Here is a 20,008-nt window from a genome sequence, read left to right on the forward strand (position 1 = left end):
GGGATTGGAATGGGTTAATGGCTATATATAGCAGGGGAAAAAAGGGAAAGATGGGAACTTACATATGCAACCTGTGCTTTTACATATATTTAATTTAATCGTATGGCTCATCTAGTTTTAAGGAATCACAAATGTATTCCAATAAATACACACAATGTAATATGCATTCCTTCTACAGTTTTATATTTTTGTTGACATTCTTGTTAAAATTACATGAGAAACATTTTATTTAACATTCAAATCCTTGTGGAGGTGTTTCATTGAAACTAACCTTCTGTGTTAAAAATGTGCTTTATCTCTTAAAAATAAACTGCCTCTGATTTCTTATCTAGTTTTAACTCTGTATAGTTGAGTCCCATAAAAAGGAGGGTGTAGGCTCCTAAGTAACCCAGATACTTCCTGAGTGTCTAGAAACCCACACCCACCCTAGTTACTCCAGTTTTAGAGATTTTACAAGACAAGGTTTGGAGACAGACACACCTAGAGTGTCTTTATGTTTGTTTTTAATCTCTGGACAACTCAAAGGAAGTATTCTAGTACCCATCTTATTCAAACAATGGCTTTCCTTTGAAATAAGATCATCTGCCTCCCTCAAAGGCATACTAGTCACCTTTGACACTAGCAACAGAAGGGAAAACAACAAAGGATGTGGGGAACCAACCTCAGTGCTGGAATTTTTAAAAACTGATTTGCATTAACTCTTATTTCTAGGTGTCTGGCCTAATTCAGAGGATGCAAATGGCAGGTTAGATCAATCACCCTTGAGTCTGATGTGAAAGGTTTGATGTGGCCAAGAAAGAGGTGCAGAGAGGGGAGTAGGTACTAGGAAGAGCTGCAAGAGAGAAAGCAAGAATATTTAAGGTTGAATTGCGCCCCAAAGACAAAACATAGTAAAAACATATATTTTAACGGAAAAAAAAAAAAAGGCAAAATAATCTCACTTGGCCTGAGATCTTTAGAATACAGTATTTAATGCCGGTCTCTTTAATCTCACCCTCACTAGGAGTGTGTGTGTGCATGAGTTAGAGAGAGAGAGAGAGAAACTGAGAGCACTGATGAATGGGAAGCCGGAAAGATAAGGTGGGATAAGGGGCTCTGAAATGTCAGGGTGTCTACTGTCCTGGGAACTTCTGAAGCACACTCCATGACGAATTACATTATCTCCAGGCTTAGAAAATTCCCAGAGACAAAGATGGGAAGAAAAATCAAAGGTCTTTGGTAAATGGGGCCGCTGCTTTGTGCTCAAGTTTGCACTAAGTTTGGCTTTTGTGTGATGTGTGGATGGGGGGAGAACTCCACTGAAGGAGGAACCCGAGTAAGGGGGTGAGCTGGGGAGGGGACGGCCCTTCTACCTGCACACACCTCAGCAGGGAGGAGGGGGTGCCGCGTAAGGATGCAAATCCGGCCTCCCAGAGTGGCCAATCAGGAGTCAGGTGAGGGAATTTGGTTCCCCACCCCACCCCAACCGGGCTTGTGAGCACGTGTGCGGTGTTCTGGGACCTTTGTCCCGCAAAGCCTCGCTTGGCGGGCACCCTTTGGTCCCTTTTTCTTGTCGGATCCGCTTGAATCTTCTCCACACCCCACATCACGAATCGTGCCTTCCCCTCATCCCCTTACAAATTCCCTCCCGCGCCGCTGCGGGTAGGAGCCTGGAGACCTCCGGTCCCGAGGACGGTGCGGAGCTTGGCACGCCCGGCTGCTGGGACCGTGGCACCAGCCCCTGGCAGTTTCGCGCGGGTGCAGGCGGCGAGCCTCTGCTCGGACACCGCGGCGCTCCTGCCCGCGCGGGGCAGTCCTCCGCCTGTCCCGAAGCAGCGCTGCCTGTCTTGCGCCGGTCGGCTCTCGGCTGACTGCGGGGCTGTCCTGAGGGGCTCCGGAAACTCCTGCGACGTCCAGAACACAGAAAATAAGACTCATCACCTAATTCGCCAGGGAGCCGGAGCGCTGCGGGGCCGCGGCGCTGCCTGCCCCCGCTTCTCCCCACCCCCACCCCCACCCGTGCTCCAGCAGCCTCTCGGAGTCACACAGCAGCCCCCCCCCCCCGCCCCCGGCAGACAAAGGGCCTGGGCAAACTCGCCGCCCGGCCTCCTTGCGCTCCGGGAGGCGGCGGCGGCGACGGCGGCGCTGGCGGCGGCGGCTGCGACCGCGGTGGATCGCGCAAGGAGGCGCGCGCGGGGCCGGGAGCGCGGTATGGGGAAGAGCCGCGAGATGCGCCTGACTCACATCTGCTGCCTCCTCTACCAGCTGGGGGTTCTGTCGAATGGGATCGTTTCAGGTAAGTTCTTCCGTGACTTTAGGCTTGCTTTCCACCTTCCCCAGCGGAGACCGGGCACGCACGGGTCGGCAGGGCTGGCACAGCTGTGCACCGTGAGCAGGGCTCCACGGGTAGCAATAAAAACCGGCGTGCGGTTGCGGGTGAGAGGGTCACGCTCCTGACCGAAGCGCACTTCTCGCGGCCTCATTTCAACAACGTGAAATGCTTAGTTTTCCTCTCCCGAGAGTAATAAGATCTGCAAAGGTACATTTACAGCACCTGGAGGAAAATTGGGACGTAAAGAAATTGATAGCTCAGCCTTGCTCTGGCAGATACTTAAGGAAATCATTTAATTGTGCTGGAGTCTTTGCACCGGTTTTCTTTTCTACAGCTAAGTGCTGTCACCAAACTTTGCAGCCCCACTCTTCCCCTCCCCCTGCCCCGATAATCATACTTTTATTTTGAAAGTGCTGGGGTCTGTAATCTGATCGCTAGGCTTCAGGGGTTGCGAGAGTTTCAGGGGCTAGACGGGTGGTCTCCAGCGCGTTACCCGTGAGCCCTGTGTGCGGAGTGTGTGCCCGGGGACGCTTTTGCTACTGGAATCGCGGCACCTTAAGCCCCGCACTTCTCTGTCTGCCCCGCCCGCAGGGCTGCAGTTCGCCCCCGACCGCGAGGAGTGGGAAGTCGTGTTTCCTGCACTCTGGCGCCGGGAGCCGGTGGACGCGGCCGGCGGCAGCGGGGGCAGCGCGGACCCAGGCTGGGTGCGCGGCGCCACGGGCGGCGGAGGCGCCCGGGCTCAGGCAGCCGGCAGCTCCCGCGAGGTGCGCTCCGTGGCCCCGGCGCCGCTCCAGGAGCCCGCGGAAGGCCGGTCAGAGCCCCGGCCCCGACCCCCGCCGCCGGAGGGTGAAGAGGACGAGGAGCTCGAATCGCAGGAGGTGCCGCGGGGATCCAGCGGGGCTGCCGCCCTGTCCCCGGGCGCCCCGGCCTCGTGGCAGCCGCCGCCGCCGCCGCCCCCATCTCCGCCCCCGGCGCAGCAAGCAGAGCCGGACGGCGACGAGGTACTGCTGCGGATCCCGGCCTTCTCCCGGGACCTGTACCTGCTGCTCCGGAGAGACGGCCGCTTCCTGGCGCCGCGCTTCGCGGTGGAACAGCGGCCGAGTCCGGGCCCGGGCCCCACGCGGGCAGCAGCCGCCCCGCGCCCTCCGGCGCCACCCGACGCCTCCTGCTTCTACACCGGGGCTGTGCTGCGGCACCCCGGCTCGCTGGCCTCTTTCAGCACCTGCGGAGGTGGCCTGGTAAGCGCCTTTCCTTCCCCAGCTCTCCTCTTCCCCCTGCCACCCCTCCCTCTCCCCCTCGTAGACCAGACTGATTTGCCTGCACCTCATCCCCTTACGAAGTGCACCCTGACCTTGGCCCTAGTCTGCACCCCCCAGGAGTCTCTACCGTGTACCTCCCATGCAACATCTCCAGGGCAGTCAGTGAATCTGAAGGCTACTTGGATGGATTAATAGCCTTCTGCTAGATGGTCATAAGTTTCTTCAAAACACTAGGTAAAACTGTCTCCTTGCAACTCTTCCCACTGGTTTTATTTCTGCTTTTCAAAATAAGCCCACCACGTGGTGTCTTTTAGGAGACTGGAAGACAACCAGTCTGCTCCCTGCTGAATCTCCTCCTTGTTTGCCCCTCACCCCTAGTTTCTCATCTATTATCTCATAGTTTTTTTCATGTCCCACTTCAAAGTTGTCAGAACAGTCCTCTAGGGAGTTACGTTCTGACAGCTGTCTGGAATTTAAACACATCCACGCTCACACGGGACACCTGTTCACTGTTCCTGTGAGAAATGAGTGGAGAAGGAGTTAACTCAAAGGCTGCGAGCAGTTGACTAATGGATGACATGAGAATCCAGTCAGTACTTGAAGGGTTATGGTTCTATGATTTAACATTTCTTTTCTAAGGTTTACATTTTATTTGGCAAAAGTTTCTTTTCTTTTCTCCACTCCATGGAGGAAGATAGCAGGGATGAGAGCCTGGCTAAGAGGCCTGTTGGAGCTAGAAAGTAAAAGCCATTTGCCCTGTCTGAATAATAGAGATCATCATTCCATTTCCCCTCCTGTCTTTTGACCCAGGGTTTGGGATAATTGTTGCCTCCTGTAAGTTGACCTTTACTTTGTGGTAAAGTATGCATAACATAAAATTTACAATTTTGACCATTTTTATATGTCCAGTCAGTGGTGTTAAGTACATTCACATTGTTGTGTAGCCATCATCAGTGTGGACTTTACTGTTGGTTTAAGGCAAAACCCACAAAATATTGTAAACACGCACGTGATTTGTGGCTTCATTTTGATATTCCAAGTGAGCCATTGATGAAATCCACAAGGACTTGACTGAAAGCAACCTGTTCATTTGGAGAAAAATCCAGTAGTAATGGACAGCAGAAAATATCAGCACAATCAAAGGCACCTAAAACCATGAAATGGAAAAAGATGGTTAAAAATCCAAACAAAATGAAACTGGAAATTTTTATCTATACCCTTCTAAGATCCCCTAGTCAAATGATGTAAGATGCTGCACAGGGCTGTATTTTACCAGATGCTCATAATGATGAATATTCAAATATGGTCATTTTTAGCCATGAGTGAAAAAAAAATGGCATGGAAAATTTACATGAAAAGCTTTTAAAAATGTTTTTTGTGGAACTGATGTTTGAACACTTCACTGGGGGAAACATTTTGTGGGGATTTCATTGTCCACTTCACTGGGGGAAACATTTTGTGGGGATTTCATTTTGTGGGGTTTTTGGCCGGGGATTAAATAATTACATATAGAAAGTTCCTGGTGCGGTAGAAGCAATAGGGGATAAAGCATTTCACTGTGTTGAAATGTGTGCTTTTGGTCAGATTTTCCAAATGAGCTATGCCTTCTCTCCATACTTAAAGGAGCAAAGTTAGAATTATGAGTAGGTTTTTCATAGACTGAATAGGAGTTTGACATACCTCCCTGGTTATCATGTTGGACTTTTACTCACTTTTCCTATTAGCCACATATGTATGTGTTCTGAACTGGGAAGTCTTTGTTATTGAGGAAAACTGACATTGCTAGCAATACAGTGTAGCAGTCAGACTTTGAGTAAAAAGTTAGGCAAATAGCCAAGAAGGGTGGGTTTGTTACTCCAGACTCTGTCATGCCAGCCCTTTCCCTTATGAGGGTGGATTAGGAAAGGGAAAGCATAATTTGTTATCTGAGCTCTGACATTGGCCTGTTCCCTGCTGATTGACAAGTCCCTTTCCTCTCTGGGATCCAGTTTTCATAAGTAAAATGAGAGAGTCTGATGACTTACTTAAAATTGGATGATAGAATGAAAATTTTGTTGGATGCCAAATATATTCTAGAGCCTGCATTAGGGGCTCACAGATTAGAAGAACATCATATACAAGTAGATACAACACAGGTGGTCATGAAACAGTGACATACCAGCATGTTAAATCAAATGTTATGCCTGAGGTTAAATCACACGCTTGGGGAGTTGGGGAAGGCTTCCCAAGTCAGAGTTTCAGTGGATTTTGAAGCATGGGGAGCCTCTCTCCAGGCAAGAAAGGGCTGGGAGTGTTACAGATAGAAGGAAGAGACTGAGTGGAGATGAGAAAATGCAGAGCCTAACAAGGGAATGAAAAAAAAAGTTTCTTCCGTCCAGGCCAGAAGGTGCAATAAGGGGAAGTGATCCTAAGCTGTCTGGTGAGATCAGACCTCAAAAGCCTTGTCTGCCTGAGTACCGGCTTTTTCTGTTTAACTGTTGATTATCGAAGGATTGCATTCTTGTTTTTCTCTATTTAAATTCTGTGATCCAGTAATTCTAATGTGAGGCATCATGATGTCTTTATATGAAGGTGCATTCTTTATAAATGCAACTCCTTTAGTTTGCAACAGTGTTTTCTTCTCAATTAGTAAAAGCTTTCTGACTGTCAGTTGCACAGGAAAGAGTAGATTACAAAGGTCACCTTCCCTTCCCCTCTCTCAGTAGCAAGTTTTACTCACTTGTGCCTGAACTCCTTAACACCTTTTGAATTATTACATATTTGAAAGGTTCTAAAAGTCTCTATCAAAGGAAATAGATCATCAGTTATCAAGTATTGCAAAGTGGTGAACATTTGTTAAGACTGGCCAATTCATTCTCCAGATATCAATCTAACTTGTGCTGTGAAGGGAAAAGTGATTGAATGGAGATTTTGGTTACAGGTTCTGGTGCTGCCTCTTCAAAGTACTTAATCTTTCTGGATCTTATTTCCCTTATTTGTAAAATGCACAAATTGTATTTGTATATCTAGCAATTAATGTATGAAGTGTCCTCACTATTTTCCCTTATTAGTCTCTAATACTGAAAAATAATTGAGATCTAATGGGCACATAAGTAATATTCAGAAATTAAGCATTTATTGAACGACTCCTTTGATCAAGGCATTTTGTAGGTACAGAGAACACAGAAAGGAGATGAGAAAGCCTTGGTATGTTTCAAGGAGTTCCCAACCTGGCTTGCCAGTAACAAATATAAATAGGGACATAAAGTAGGTTGTGTTACGTACAGATGTAGGAATGTCCCAAGTGCTATGATGATACTCTCTTGTTCATCTCTTCATTTACAGAACATGGTAAGATATCTAGTTTTTAGTAGGCACCCAGTAAAAATCACTGAATAAAATATTACACATATAGTACGTTATTCTGTTTTAAATAGTAATCTTTAAAAAATTAAAGTACAAAAAAGCAACAAATTAAATTCCACGAACGAGTGAAACAGTCATGTTTGCTCAAAATTAACACTTTTTTAAAAAAAGCACACCTAAGCACTGGGCCAGGATAAACTAGATCAGTACATTCCTTGCCTGTGATTCTCTTTAGATTGATGATTACTGGCTATCAGTAATATTTAGATTATTTTTCCAGGATGATAAAGAGTAACTACTAAGACTTACTTAAACTTAGAGTTTTATAAATTTAGAGTTTTATATAGTAGTTATGCTGATTAGCTCTTGATGCAAAATCTGCAGCCTTGTGTAAATTCCGTTTTGTTTTGTTTTGTTTTTTTTTCAATTTACTTCCTTATGTGAATCAAAGTATTTGGTCCCATGGGAAGTTTTGAACACTTAAATATTTGGGGGCATCCCTTTTGGACAAGGAACTTTATCAAGTACCAGTATGGAAATAGGAGAGGAGAGTATGAGGACAGGGAAAAGGTAGTACATACCTAGGAGAACTGGAGTAGAAGTGGAATCAACATCCAAATGAAAAAAGATTGCAGATTAACGGCACACATCCAGCTGCTTTGTTCAAGCCAAATCTTAGGAATGACAGAAAAGATATTCTAAATAAATCTAAAGCAGTATTCTAAAAGAATGCCATCAGTACATCAGACATTTTGAGTATCTTCTGAAAGACTGCAAACAGTTTGGATTGGATTAATGGAAAACATATAGACATTAGAGAGCATGTGTGAATGGAGGCAGCTATGGCAGAGGTGTTACTGCCCTTGCAGAGAAAGAGAGGGCCATGAGCACAAGGGGCCCTTGAATAACAGCACTATTGGTTTTGTCTGCTGTCCAGTTGTGCCAGGTAGCAGAGGCCAAATGTGTGTCCCTAGGCAAGAGCGGAGAGAATAGTGGTAGAGCTTTTCCGGACATGTGGGTGACACCAGAGGATAGAGTCTCCACTCTCAAAAGTTGAGCCATTGGCTCCCTGCATACAGTAGGTGGTCCCACTTGTGCCTCCAAATAACTAGAGGAGAGCTGGTCACAACAGATAGGTGAGTAGGAAACCAACAAAAAGAGATGAGCTGACACCTAAGAATATCACACTGTTAAGAAAACAAACCATATAAAAGAGAGTCATCAAACTGGTTGATTAAAACCATGAAGCAAAAATCTTACTAGATTAAATAGAATACTTTAACTGAAAAATAAGAGTAGATATATATTCATGGAAAAAAACCAGGACAGCTGCTGTCTGTAAAAAATGATTAGATACAATGGAACTCACATTATATGATCATTAGAATTAAAAACTCCATAGATGAACTGGTAAGTAAATATGTGACCTAGAAGGCAAACCCAGAAATTGTCCCAGAATAGAACATAAAGGACAAATGGATGCAAAATACGAAAGAAAAGTTGTGAGCCATGAATCATAGATCTAGATGGTCCAAATTTCTTTAATGGGAGTTAATTTAAAAAAATAAGTTAAAGGAGAGAGTTTTAAAAATGCATGCAAATGAACCCTAAACATATGATTCTAATATACATCACCAAAATATACATTCATTAGCCAAGCTTTGGATGTGAGGCCAGATACTACACCTTTGAGTGTAGGTCAGATAACTCGTGCTCCAGGTGAGCCTTACTCACGATGCACCAAGATCAATTTCCAATGTAGGTTTCTGTATTTGGAATAAAATTTAAAAGACAAATGCAAGGCAATTTATGTGTAGAATCCTGGACTTTTAAAACTTACAAATCTTGTACGGTTGTTTCATCCCAAATAAAATTACAGCACTTTTTTTTTTTTTTAGCAACTTAATCTTTCTCAAGTTTTTCCAGAGTTTTCATAGAAACAAAGACATCTTTTGCACTATATTTCACTTGCATTAATATTTAGGTTTGATTAAACTATGTAATTACAAAATGTTGTGGACATACGTTCAAGCAAATATAGCTGATTCTTGGTGAACATACAGGCTGACTGGTGGAAGTAATTGTGTGCAACAAGACAAGAGGGGAACCTGAGCTCAGTGAGTGCTGGGCGTACTGCATGCCTCAGTGATCGTGTTTTCTGGATGGCGTGGAGAGTGTTATTTAATTCAGTGATTTGAGATGAATTGGTTGATGGAACCAGTGTTGGTTAGGTAGAGGTTAAAGAGATGTTTTTTTTGTATCAGAATCAAATTTGCCCCATAAATTAAGGAAGACACACACCTTCAGACTGAAAGACCAACCACTAAACAGAGAGTAGCATAAGGAAAGAGAGACCCAAACCTAGACTCATTGCGGCAGAATATTAGAAAATCAAAGATAAAGAGAAAATCCTACATGTTTAATAAAGGAAAGATTATCTACAATAAAATGAGTGTCAGATTGATATTAGAGATTGAATCAGTAATACCAGATGCTAGGGGGTCATGAGTTGATAGCCTCAGATTTCTGATGAAATGTGATTTTGAATCCTAGATTCAGCCAAATTACCATTCAGACCTAAAGGCAGAATAAAATCATTTTCAAAATTCCAAGGACTCTGACTTTACCACACAGAACCTCCAAAAAATTATGCAATGAAAATCTTCCTCCAGCAGCCTTTCCCCAGTTATTGCTCAGTATTCCTTCCTAGAGTTGGCCAGGGTTATTAATTTCTAGCGTGTGAGCTAGAGGTAATTGATGCATAAACAAATAAAATGCATTAAGACCTTTTAAAAGCCACATTATTTACACACACACACACACACACACAGACACACACACACTGATGTGTGAGATTATCACATATGAGTACATAAAGAGAATCCCCTTTCTGTTTTGGTACTTCCATTTTATCTGATTGCAAAAATGTGGCATAATTTCCTTAATCAGTTCGGTGTGGATGTACGTTTAATGGATTCCAGTATTTTCCGGTTATGAACAGTGCTAAATGAATAAGACTCTGTAGATATGTCGTTTTGCCTATGTCATGCCCTTGTCAAAGGGCATATGTATTGGTAATTTGGGGGCAGTATTGCCTGATTGTACCCCATGGAGGTGTGCCACTTTACACTCTCAGGTCAGCAGAGAAACAGAGTATGTCTTTCAGCTATGCTGTCACCAGTATAGGTATTATTAAAAATTTTGATCTTTGTAAAATCTGATGGGCAAGAAATGTTATCTCAAAATAGTTTTAATTTACATTTTTTTGATATGAATGGTGAGACTGACTATCTTTTCATATTTTTATTCTCATTTCCTTTCCTGTAAACTTTCTGTTCATTTCTTCTACTCATTTTTCTATTAGGTGTTTGGTCTTTTTCATTTCTAATTCCAGTGCTCTTTTTCTATGAGTATATTATTTATTTTTTTTAATTAAATTAAATTAATTCATTAATTAATTTTTTTTTTGGCTGGGTTGGGTCTTTGTTGCTGCACTCAGGCTTTCTCTAGTTGCGGTGAGTGGGGGCTACTCTTCGTTGTGGTGCGGTGGCTTCTCATTGCGGTGGCTTCTCTTGTTGCAGAGCACGGGCTCTAGGTGCACGGGATTCAGTAGTTGTGGCACACAGACTCAGTAGTTGTGGCTCAAGAGCTCTAGAGTGCAGGCTCAGTAGTTGTGGTGCACGGGCTTAGTTGCTCCACGGCATGTGGGATCTTCCCGGACCAGGGTTTGAAGCCGTGTCCCCTGCATTGGCAGGCAGATTCTTAACCACTGCGCCAACCAGGGAAGTGCCTTTCTAGGAGTATTTTAAAAAGATAAATGTTAATAACAAAATAATACAAGCTGAGTATAGAGAGTTTAGAAAATACATAAAATAAGTCATCTGTAATCTTAACATCCATAGATAAGCACGGTTAACTTTCTTGTGGATATGCTGTGAAGGAAATATAAATATCGAATAAACATTCACAATTTTTTCAAATGTATTAGGAAACTAGGGAAAATTTTTTCTCAATCATCACTTTTGGTTCATAGATTGGCACAGATTGTGCAGATTAATAATATCTGGTGGGCACGCTTGGGGAACACTTAACCTTATACATTGTAGGGGAGTAAATTGGGTAGAGCCTCTTGTGTGGTATGTATTTAAATTTTAAACATGCTTACTTTTCAGCAATTCTGCTTGTAGGTATCAATATTAGAGGAATATTCACGTACGAGCAAAAGATTTATGTATAAGCCTATTCATCGCAGCATTGTTTTCAAGAGCAGAGCACTCTAAGAATTCATCAGTAGTGGGCTAGTTACATCTATATACTGTACCGAATACCCAGAGAACAAAAGGGTAAATAGTTCTTGCTTCAAGGTCCTTACAGTTTTTAAGGAAACTTCTCTTTGCCTCAACTTGTCCTACCTGTCTTTTTCACGGTTCGATTTAGTTAAGTGTTCAGTGTTTCCTTATCAACTTTAAGTGCACATCTCCTTAAACCATCCATGGTTTTCCTGTTTAAAAGTTAGAACAGCATGGATGATTATGTTCCTGCTGACAGTGACACATGGAAGAAGTTTCTGTACTTAGAGTGGCCAATATGCAGATACTCCAGTCTTTTTTTTAAGGAAGTGATATAGTGAATTCTAGTAAAAAGAATCATCATGCTGATGGAAAAAGCTATATTATACAGTAAAAGTTAATAACCCCTTTAATCATGTATTAATCTATGTCTTAGTGTCCTCCTGAGAGACTTCAGTCATGGGCCAATTTTGTGAGAAGAAATTTTGTTTATTTAATAATTTTTATTTGATAATATTTAATATTAATATATACTTAGAAGTTTATTAGGTGAATCATAAAAATAGTATACCTTTTTAAATTCAGGAAATTCTGTATAGCAGTCTTAAAACATTTTTTATGCAGCACTAAAAGAGAGCACATTTTTATTGAGTTCATGCACAATTGAATGTTTCCGCTTAATTACAATTACATTTTTACCCAGATGGTTTTATGGCTTTGTGTTTGCAAAATAAAGAATAATCAGAGGAGTTCCGGGTTCCTGATAGATGGGAAGTGTATTGAGTTAGGGAAGTAATCGACGTATTTTAAAGCACCGAGAGAACCAGTAGTCCCCCTTGGATTATGATTTGGTGGTGGGGGATGAGGTGGGTGAGGGGGTGTTCCTGAAGGGGAATTTTAAGATTCCCGCAGCCAAGTGAGGACCATAATTTGATGCAGAATGCACTTAGGGTGCAGCCATAGTGAGCACATCATCTTGTCTCCATCTCTTCTTTATTCTAATGCCAAGCCCTAGACTGAGAGAAGTGAGAAAATGGGAACTCAGCCATTTCAATGCTACCCAGATATTCATACAGAATTATTGCATGGTGGTGTTAAGAAGGCCCTTGGGGATTAGATAGTTTAGTACTTGCCTTTTCCAGCTGATTTCATTTCATAATTAACATCCATATATTTGCAATACATTATTAGCTGTTTAGGCTTTAACGCAGATGGTCAGGGAATGGAGCTGATGAGCCAGTTTCAGCATTATTTAAACAGCTCCTGCCTTCGTTTTGCTTTCCAATTAAAATTATCAGACCTAAACATTTTTTTTTCCTTCACAAACATATGAAGATGTTTCGCCCCAGATTTTTCCTCTTCCCTCTGCCTGGCTTCACCTAAAATGTATGACCACTTTCTGCAGTGAACCCACACCATCGGCTTTTGGATCATGCTTCTTGATGCCCTGTTTTTTAAAGTCTGGTGTGCAAACACCTGTATCAAAATCACGGCAGTGGGGGTGAGGTAGTGGGAGCTGGGAATTCTCCATTTAAAATGAGAATCCCAGATTGAGCCTCAAAACTAAGAAGTGTATTTCGAAAGAATCCAAGGTCATTCCTGTGCAAGCTCAGGTTTGAGGGCAGCCACTGTAGTGGCTCCGAAAACTCCAGAGCTCAGGATCTTTAAGGACTGGATTTGCATCCATCAAACTTCATATCCTATGTGTCTTGAATGAATTTTAGTACTGTCTTTCAGCTCCAACTATACTAAACTTGGATACCTCCTGTCCTTACCTTTAACATCTTTCCAGGAACCCACTCAGATGCCACTGAGCTAGAAAGGATTTTATGAATTTCAATTATTCAACAGGCTATAAATGTGAACTAGTTGGGAGATGATATAATGGGACCTTAATGCCAGTATGAATGTTTTCCTACTCTTTAGGTGAAAAAGTATACAAAAGTCGAAACTTGCTTCCCGTTCTAGAATTTGGAAGTAAATAGAGATGAATTATTTCAAGTTGTCATCAACAGTTTTATGGGTAATATAGCAGGAGACTTACTCCAGCTGTTTCATGATAGTTACTGTAGTAAAATAAAATTTATCAGAAATAAAGGAAGAAACATACCTTCAGATTGTAAAGGGCCTACCATACCACCAAGTTTAGATGTGGCTAAGTGAAGACTGAGGCACATTGTAGAGGCATATTAGAAAATAAGTGAGAAAATTAGAAACTCTTTGTGAGAGATTATCTACACCGGAATGGCAGAGCAGTGTGGTCAGGTTAAGAGGACTTCGGAGATGCATGAGAATTAAATGGTGAGCTATCTCAAATGGCAGAAATAACCTAACAAGGCTTATCTACTCATTCATATTGCAAGAATTTGTATGTTAAGAGTCCTGTAAAGCTCATTAGGGTTAACAGTCAAAAAACATTAACATGCTAAGAGGAGTGGCCAGGCAGATAATTATATCAGCTAATCTGATTAGTGCAAATTGTCTATCTCCATTATAATTTGGATTTGAATGCACGTAATAGCAACTAAAATGTGATAGGTACATTTCCATTATAAAAGTATTATATTACCAGCAAATATTTTAGTGTGCCCAGTTCATAGATAGGCAATTCATTTATTGACAGAGGAACTTATGTATAGATAGCATAGGGTCTTCACAGTGTTGTCTGGTTGTGTGCTTACGGATAAGTAGAACTTCAACAGTTTATTACAACAAAATAGAAAGTCTGAGTAATTTATTGTGGAAATAACGATTATGTATACACATACTTAGCAAAGTATGAGTAATTCATTGAGGAAATATCTGTCTTTTAAAATTTAATTATTTAGTGCTCCATTCTGTTTACTAATGTGGATAATTCCTGTGTCTCTGTAGATCTCCAGTTAGAATTTTGTCACTTCAAAATAGATGGTTCTAATTAGTAATGTTTTAAAAGGCATTGAACTGGTATTTTACGATGAAAGTTCCTACGTAGAAATTTTTCTAAGTAGAACCTAATTATTTCTCATTAGTAAGATAGATTCAAGAATATGTCAAGCTGATTTTTCTAGGGTAAATCATTATTTAAAATGTGACAAATTGAAAAGGATACTGTGAATGATTTTTCCCCTAATATCTTTTTTTCTGGTATGATTTACATACCATAAATTCACCCCAGTGTGCAATTCAATGATTTTTAGTACATTTACAGAACGGTGCAACCATCACCACAATTCAGTTTTAGAACATTTCCATCACCCCAAAGGGGTCCCTCACATCCATTTGCAATCATTCTGTTCCTACCCCCAGTCCCAGGCAACCATTCATCAACTTTCTCTTTTTATAGATTTACCTTTACATTTCATGTAAATGAAATCATATAAAATTTGGTCTTTTGTGTCTGGCATCTTAAACTTAGCATAATGTTTTTGAGGTTTGTCCATGTGGTAGCATGTATCAATAGTACATTCTTTTTCTTGCTGAATAATAAGTCATTGTTTATTCATCCATCAGTTGATGGGCATTTGGATTGTTTCCACTTTTTTGCTGTTATGAATAATGCTAATATAAACATTTGTGTATAAGTCGTTGGGTAGATATATAGTTTTATTCCTCTTGGGTAGATACCTAGGAGTGGAATTGCTAGGTGATATGGTAAATTTATGTTTAATATTTTAAGAAACTGCCAAATTCTTTTACAAAGTACTGCACCAGTTTACGTTCCCACCAGCAATTTATTAGGATTCCAGTTTCTCTACATCCTCATCAACGCTTGTTATTGTCTCTTTTTGATTAAAACTATTTTTGTGGCTGTGCAGCAGTATTTCATTGTGGTTTGAATTTGCATTTCTTAATGACCATGTTGAGCATCTTTTCATGTCCCTTTTCATAGCCATTCATGTATCATCTTTGGTGACATGTCTATTCAAATCTTTTGCCTATTTTAAATTAGGTTTTTTGTCTTTCTGCTATTTAGTTTTAAGAGTTCTTTGTATACTCTGAATGTAAATCCTTTGTCAGACATAGGATTTGCTAATGTTTTCTTCTAGTCTAGAGGTTTCTGTTCCTTTTCCTGATGGTATCTTTCAAAGACAATTTTTATAGATTTTGAAAAAATCCAATTTATTTTTTCCTTTTATGGAATGTGCTTTTGATGTTGTAACTAAGAAGAACTCTGTGTCTAACTCAAAGTCACATAGACTTCCTCTTATGTTTTCTTCCATAATTTTTGTTGTTACATTTAGGTCTGTGATGTATTTTGAGTTAGTTTTTTGTGTATGGTGTGAGATAAGGGTTTGAATTAATGTCTTTGCATATGTATATCCAATTTTCTCTCAGCCCCTTTGCTGAAAAGACCATCCTTTCCTAATGAAATGCCATGGAACTTTTGTCAAAAGTCAACCATAAATATGAGTTTACTTTTGTACTATTAATGCTGTTTTTAAATCTATATGTTTATCCTTATGTCAGTACCATACTGTCTTGATTTCGGAGGCTTTATAATATATTTTTTATTTGGGGAAGTTCAACTTTGATTTCCTTCTTCAAAGCTTTGTTGACTATTCTGGAACCTTTGCATTTCTGTATAAATTTTAGGACCAGATTATCAGTATCTGTGAAGAATTAGCTGGGACTTTGATAGGAATTGTGTTTAAAGATAAATTTTGGGAGAGTTTCTATCTTATAAACAATCCAGAAGATTTTTGTGCTATCTGGAAATTATTATTACTAAAGCATTCATTAGGGGATATTTTTGAATACCCTGTTGACTAATCGACAAAATTAGCTACTGATGCCCCATATTATAGTGGACACGATTTAAAATTCATAATCTATGAGAACAAGTATTCAAAGCCACTCATTTGGAGTTATACAAGTAAAGTATACAAAATAGGAAGTTACAAAGATGTAGTGTCTTTGTAGGGTTAGGACATGAATCCACATATCAGACTGTAATTTTTTTAAATGTTGTATTTAAGAGCTTCTTTTATTTAAAAAATTTTTTTCTTTTCCATTATGGTTTATCACAGGATATTGAATATAGTTCCCTGTACTATTACAGTAGGACCTTGTTGTTTATCCATTCTATATGTAATACTTTACATCTGTTAATCTCAAACTCCCAATTTACCCCCCACCCCCGCTGTTTCCCTTGGCAACCACAACTCTGTTCTCTATGCCTGTGAGTCTGTTTCTGTTTCATTAATAAGTCCATTTGTGTTATATTATAGATTCCACATATAAGTTATATCATACGATATTTGTCTTTCTCTGTCTGACTTCACTTAGTGTGATAATTTCTAAGTCCATCTATGTTGCTGCAAATGGCATTATTCCATTCTTTTTTATGACTGAGTAATATTCCATTGTAAATATACACCACATCTTCTTTTTTAAAAATTTAATGTAATTTATTATTTTTTTATACAGCAGATTCTTATAAGATATCTATTTTATACGTATTAGTGTATACATGTCAATCCCAATCTCCCAATTCATCCCACCACCACCCCCCACCACTTTCCCCCCTTGGTGTCCATACATTTGTTCTCTACATCTGTGTCTCTATTTCTGCCTTGCAAACCGGTTCATCTGTACCATTTTTCTAGATTCCACATATATGCGTTAATATGCGATATTTGTTTTTCTCCTTCTGACTAACTTCACTCTGTATGACTGTCTCTAGGTCCATCCACATCTCTACAAGTGACCCAATTTCGTTTCTTTTTATGGCTGAGTAATATTCCATTGTATATATGTGCCACATCTTCTTTATCCATTTATCTGTCGATGGGCATTTAGGTTGCTTCCATGACCTGGCTATTGTAAATAGTGCTGCAGTGAACATTGGGGTGCACGTGTCTTTTTTTTTATATTTATTTATTTTTGGCTGTGTTGGGTCTTCGTTTCTGTGCGAGGGCTTTCTCTAGCTGTGGCAAGCGGAGGCCACTCTTCATCGCGGTGCGCGGGCCTCTCACTATCGCGGCCTCTCCCGTTGCGGAGCACAGGCTCCAGACACGCAGGCTCAGTAGTTGTGGCTCACGGGCCTAGTTGCTCCGCGGCATGTGGGATCTTCCCAGACCAGGGCTCGAACCCATGTGTCCTGCATTGGCAGGCAGATTCTCAACCGCCGCGCCACCAGGGAAGCCCCACGTGTCTTTTTGAATTATGTTTTTCTCTGGGTATATGCCCAGTAGTGAGATTGCTGGGTTGCATGGTAATTCTATTTTTAGTTTTTTAAGGAACCTCCATACTGTTCTCCATAGTGGCTGTATCAATTTACATTCCCACCAACAGTGCAAGAGGGTTGTCTTTTCTCCACACTCTCCAGCATTTGTTGTTTGTAGACTTTCTGATGATGCCCATTCTAACTGGTGTGAGGTGATACCTCACTGTAGTTTTGATTTGCATTTCTCTAATAATTAGTGATGTTGAGCAGCTTTTCATGTGCCTCGTGGCCATCTGTATATCTTCTTTGGAGAAATGTCTATTTAGGTCTTCTGCCCATTTTGTGATTGGGTTGTATGGTTTTTTCTTTTTTCTTTTTTTCTTTTTTTATTTATTTTTTAATTATTATTATTTTTTAAACATCTTTATTGAAGTATAATTGCCTTACAATGGTGTGTTAGCTTCTGCTTTATAACAAAGTTAATCAGTTATACATATACAATATGTTCCCATATCTCTTCCCTCTTGCATCTCCCTCCCTCCCACCCTCCCCATCCCACCCCTCTAGGTGGTGACAGAGCACCGAGCTGATCTCCCTGTGCTATGCGGCTGCTTCCCACTAGCTATCTATTTTACATTTGGTAGTGTATATATGTCCATGCCACTCTCTCACCCTGTCACATCTCACCCCACCCCCTCCCCATATCCTCAAGTCCATTCTCTAGTAGGTCTGTGTCTTTATTCCCGTCTTGCCACTAGGTTCTTCATGGCCTTTTTTTTTTTTTTCCCTTAGATTCCGTATATATGTGTTAGCATACTGTATTTGTTTTTCTCTTTCTGACTTACTTCACTCTGTATGACAGACTCTAACTCCATCCACCTCATTACAAATACCTCCATTTCATTTCTTTTTATGGCTGAGTAATATTCCATTGTATATATGTGCCACATCTTCTTTATCCATTCATCTGTCGATGGACATTTAGGTTGCTTCCATGTCCTGGCTATTGTAAATAGAGCTGCAATGAACATTTTGGTACATGACTCTTTTTGAACTATGGTTTTCTCAGGGTATATGCCCAGTAGTGGGATTGCTGGATCGTATGGTAGTTCTATTTGTAGTTTTTTAAGGAACCTCCATACTGTTCTCCATAGTGGCTGTATCAATTTACATTCCCACCAACAGTGCAAGAGAGTTCCCTTTCCTCCACACCCTCTCCAGCATTTATTGTTTCTAGATTTTTTGATGATGGCCATTCTGACCGGTGTGAGATGATATCTCATTGTAGTTTTGATTTGCATTTCTCTAATGATTAATGATGTTGAGCATTCTTTCATGTGTCTGTAGGCCATCTGTATATCTTCTTTGGAGAAATGTCTATTTAGGTCTTCTGCCCATTTTTGGATTGGGTTGTTCGTTTTTTTGTTATTGAGCTGCATGAGCTGCTTGTAAATCTTGGAGATTAATCCTTTGTCAGTTGCTTCATTTGCAAATATTTTCTCCCATTCTGAGGGTTGTCTTTTGGTCTTGTTTATGGTTTCCTTTGCTGTGCAAAAGCTTTTAAGTTTCATTAGGTCCCATTTGTTTATTTGTGTTTTTATTTCCATTTCTCTAGGAGCTGGGTCAAACAGAATCTTGCTGTGATTTATGTCATAGAGTGTTCTGCCTATGTTTTCCTCTAAGAGTTTGATAGTGTCTGGTCTTACACTTAGGTCTTTAATCCATTTTGAGGTTATTTTTGTGCATGGTGTCAGGGAGTGTTCTAATTTCATACTTTTACATGTATCTGTCCAATTTTCCCAGCACCACTTATTGAAGAGGCTGTCTTTCCTCCACTGTATATGCTTGCCTCCTTTATCAAAGATAAGGTGACCATATGTGCGTGGGTTTATCTCTGGGCTTTCTATCCTGTTCCATTGATCTATATTTCTGTTTTTGTGCCAGTACCAAACTGTCTTGATTACTGTAGCTTTGTAATATAGTCTGAAGTCAGGGAGCCTGATTCCTCCAGCTCCATTTTTCGTTCTCAAGATTGCTTTGGCTATTCGGGGTCTTTTGTGTTTCCATACAAATTGTGAAATTTTTTGTTCTAGTTCTGTGAAAAATGCCAGTGGTAGTTTGATAGGGATTGCATTGAATCTGTAGATTGCTTTGGGTAGTAGAGTCATTTTCACAATGTTGATTCTTCCAATCCAAGAACATGGTATATCTCTCCATCTATTTGTATCATCTTTAATTTCTTTCATCGGTGTCTTATAATTTTCTGCATACAGGTCTTTTGTCTCCTTAGGTAGGTTTATTCCTAGATATTTTATTCTTTTTGTTGCAATGGTAAACGGGAGTGTTTTCTTAATTTCACTTTCAGATTTTTCATCATTAGTGTATAGAAATGCAAGAGATTTCTGTGCATTAATTTTGTATCCTGCTACTTTACCAAATTCATTGATTAGCTCTAGTAGTTTTCTGGTAGCATCTTTAGGATTCTCTATGTAGAGTATCATGTCATCTGCAAACAGTGACAGCTTTACTTCTTCTTTTCTGATTTGGATTCCTTTTATTTCTTTTTCTTCTCTGATTGCTGTGGCTAACACTTCCAAAACTATGTTGACTAATAGTGGTGAGAGTGGGCAAGCTTGTCTTGTTCCTGATCTTAGTG

At 40.6% G+C, this 20,008-nt stretch overlaps 1 protein-coding gene and 1 long non-coding RNA gene across 2 annotated transcripts in view; one reads left to right on the forward strand and one right to left on the reverse strand.

Moving 5' to 3' along the window:
• Nucleotides 1–2,190: 2,190 nt before the first annotated feature.
• The window catches only part of ADAMTS19 (ADAM metallopeptidase with thrombospondin type 1 motif 19), a gene marked incomplete at its 5' end in the record, with an annotated part of 291,838 nt that continues 274,020 nt past the window's right edge, over nt 2,191–20,008 (forward strand). The window contains 2 exons of the mRNA XM_082380775.1: nt 2,191–2,275; nt 2,903–3,549. Of these exons, the coding sequence (XP_082236901.1) occupies nt 2,191–2,275; nt 2,903–3,549 (732 nt within the window). The remainder of the gene's footprint in view (nt 2,276–2,902; nt 3,550–20,008) is intronic.
• The window catches only part of LOC309623705, a 393,796-nt gene continuing 381,031 nt past the window's right edge, over nt 7,244–20,008 (reverse strand). Inside the window, exon 2 of the long non-coding RNA XR_014241468.1 lies at nt 7,244–7,346. This is a non-coding gene — a long non-coding RNA (uncharacterized lncRNA). The remainder of the gene's footprint in view (nt 7,347–20,008) is intronic.

This window comes from Balaenoptera borealis, assembly GCF_965194805.1.
Source record: "Balaenoptera borealis genome assembly, chromosome: 2".
Taxonomy (NCBI): Eukaryota; Metazoa; Chordata; class Mammalia; order Artiodactyla; family Balaenopteridae; genus Balaenoptera; species Balaenoptera borealis.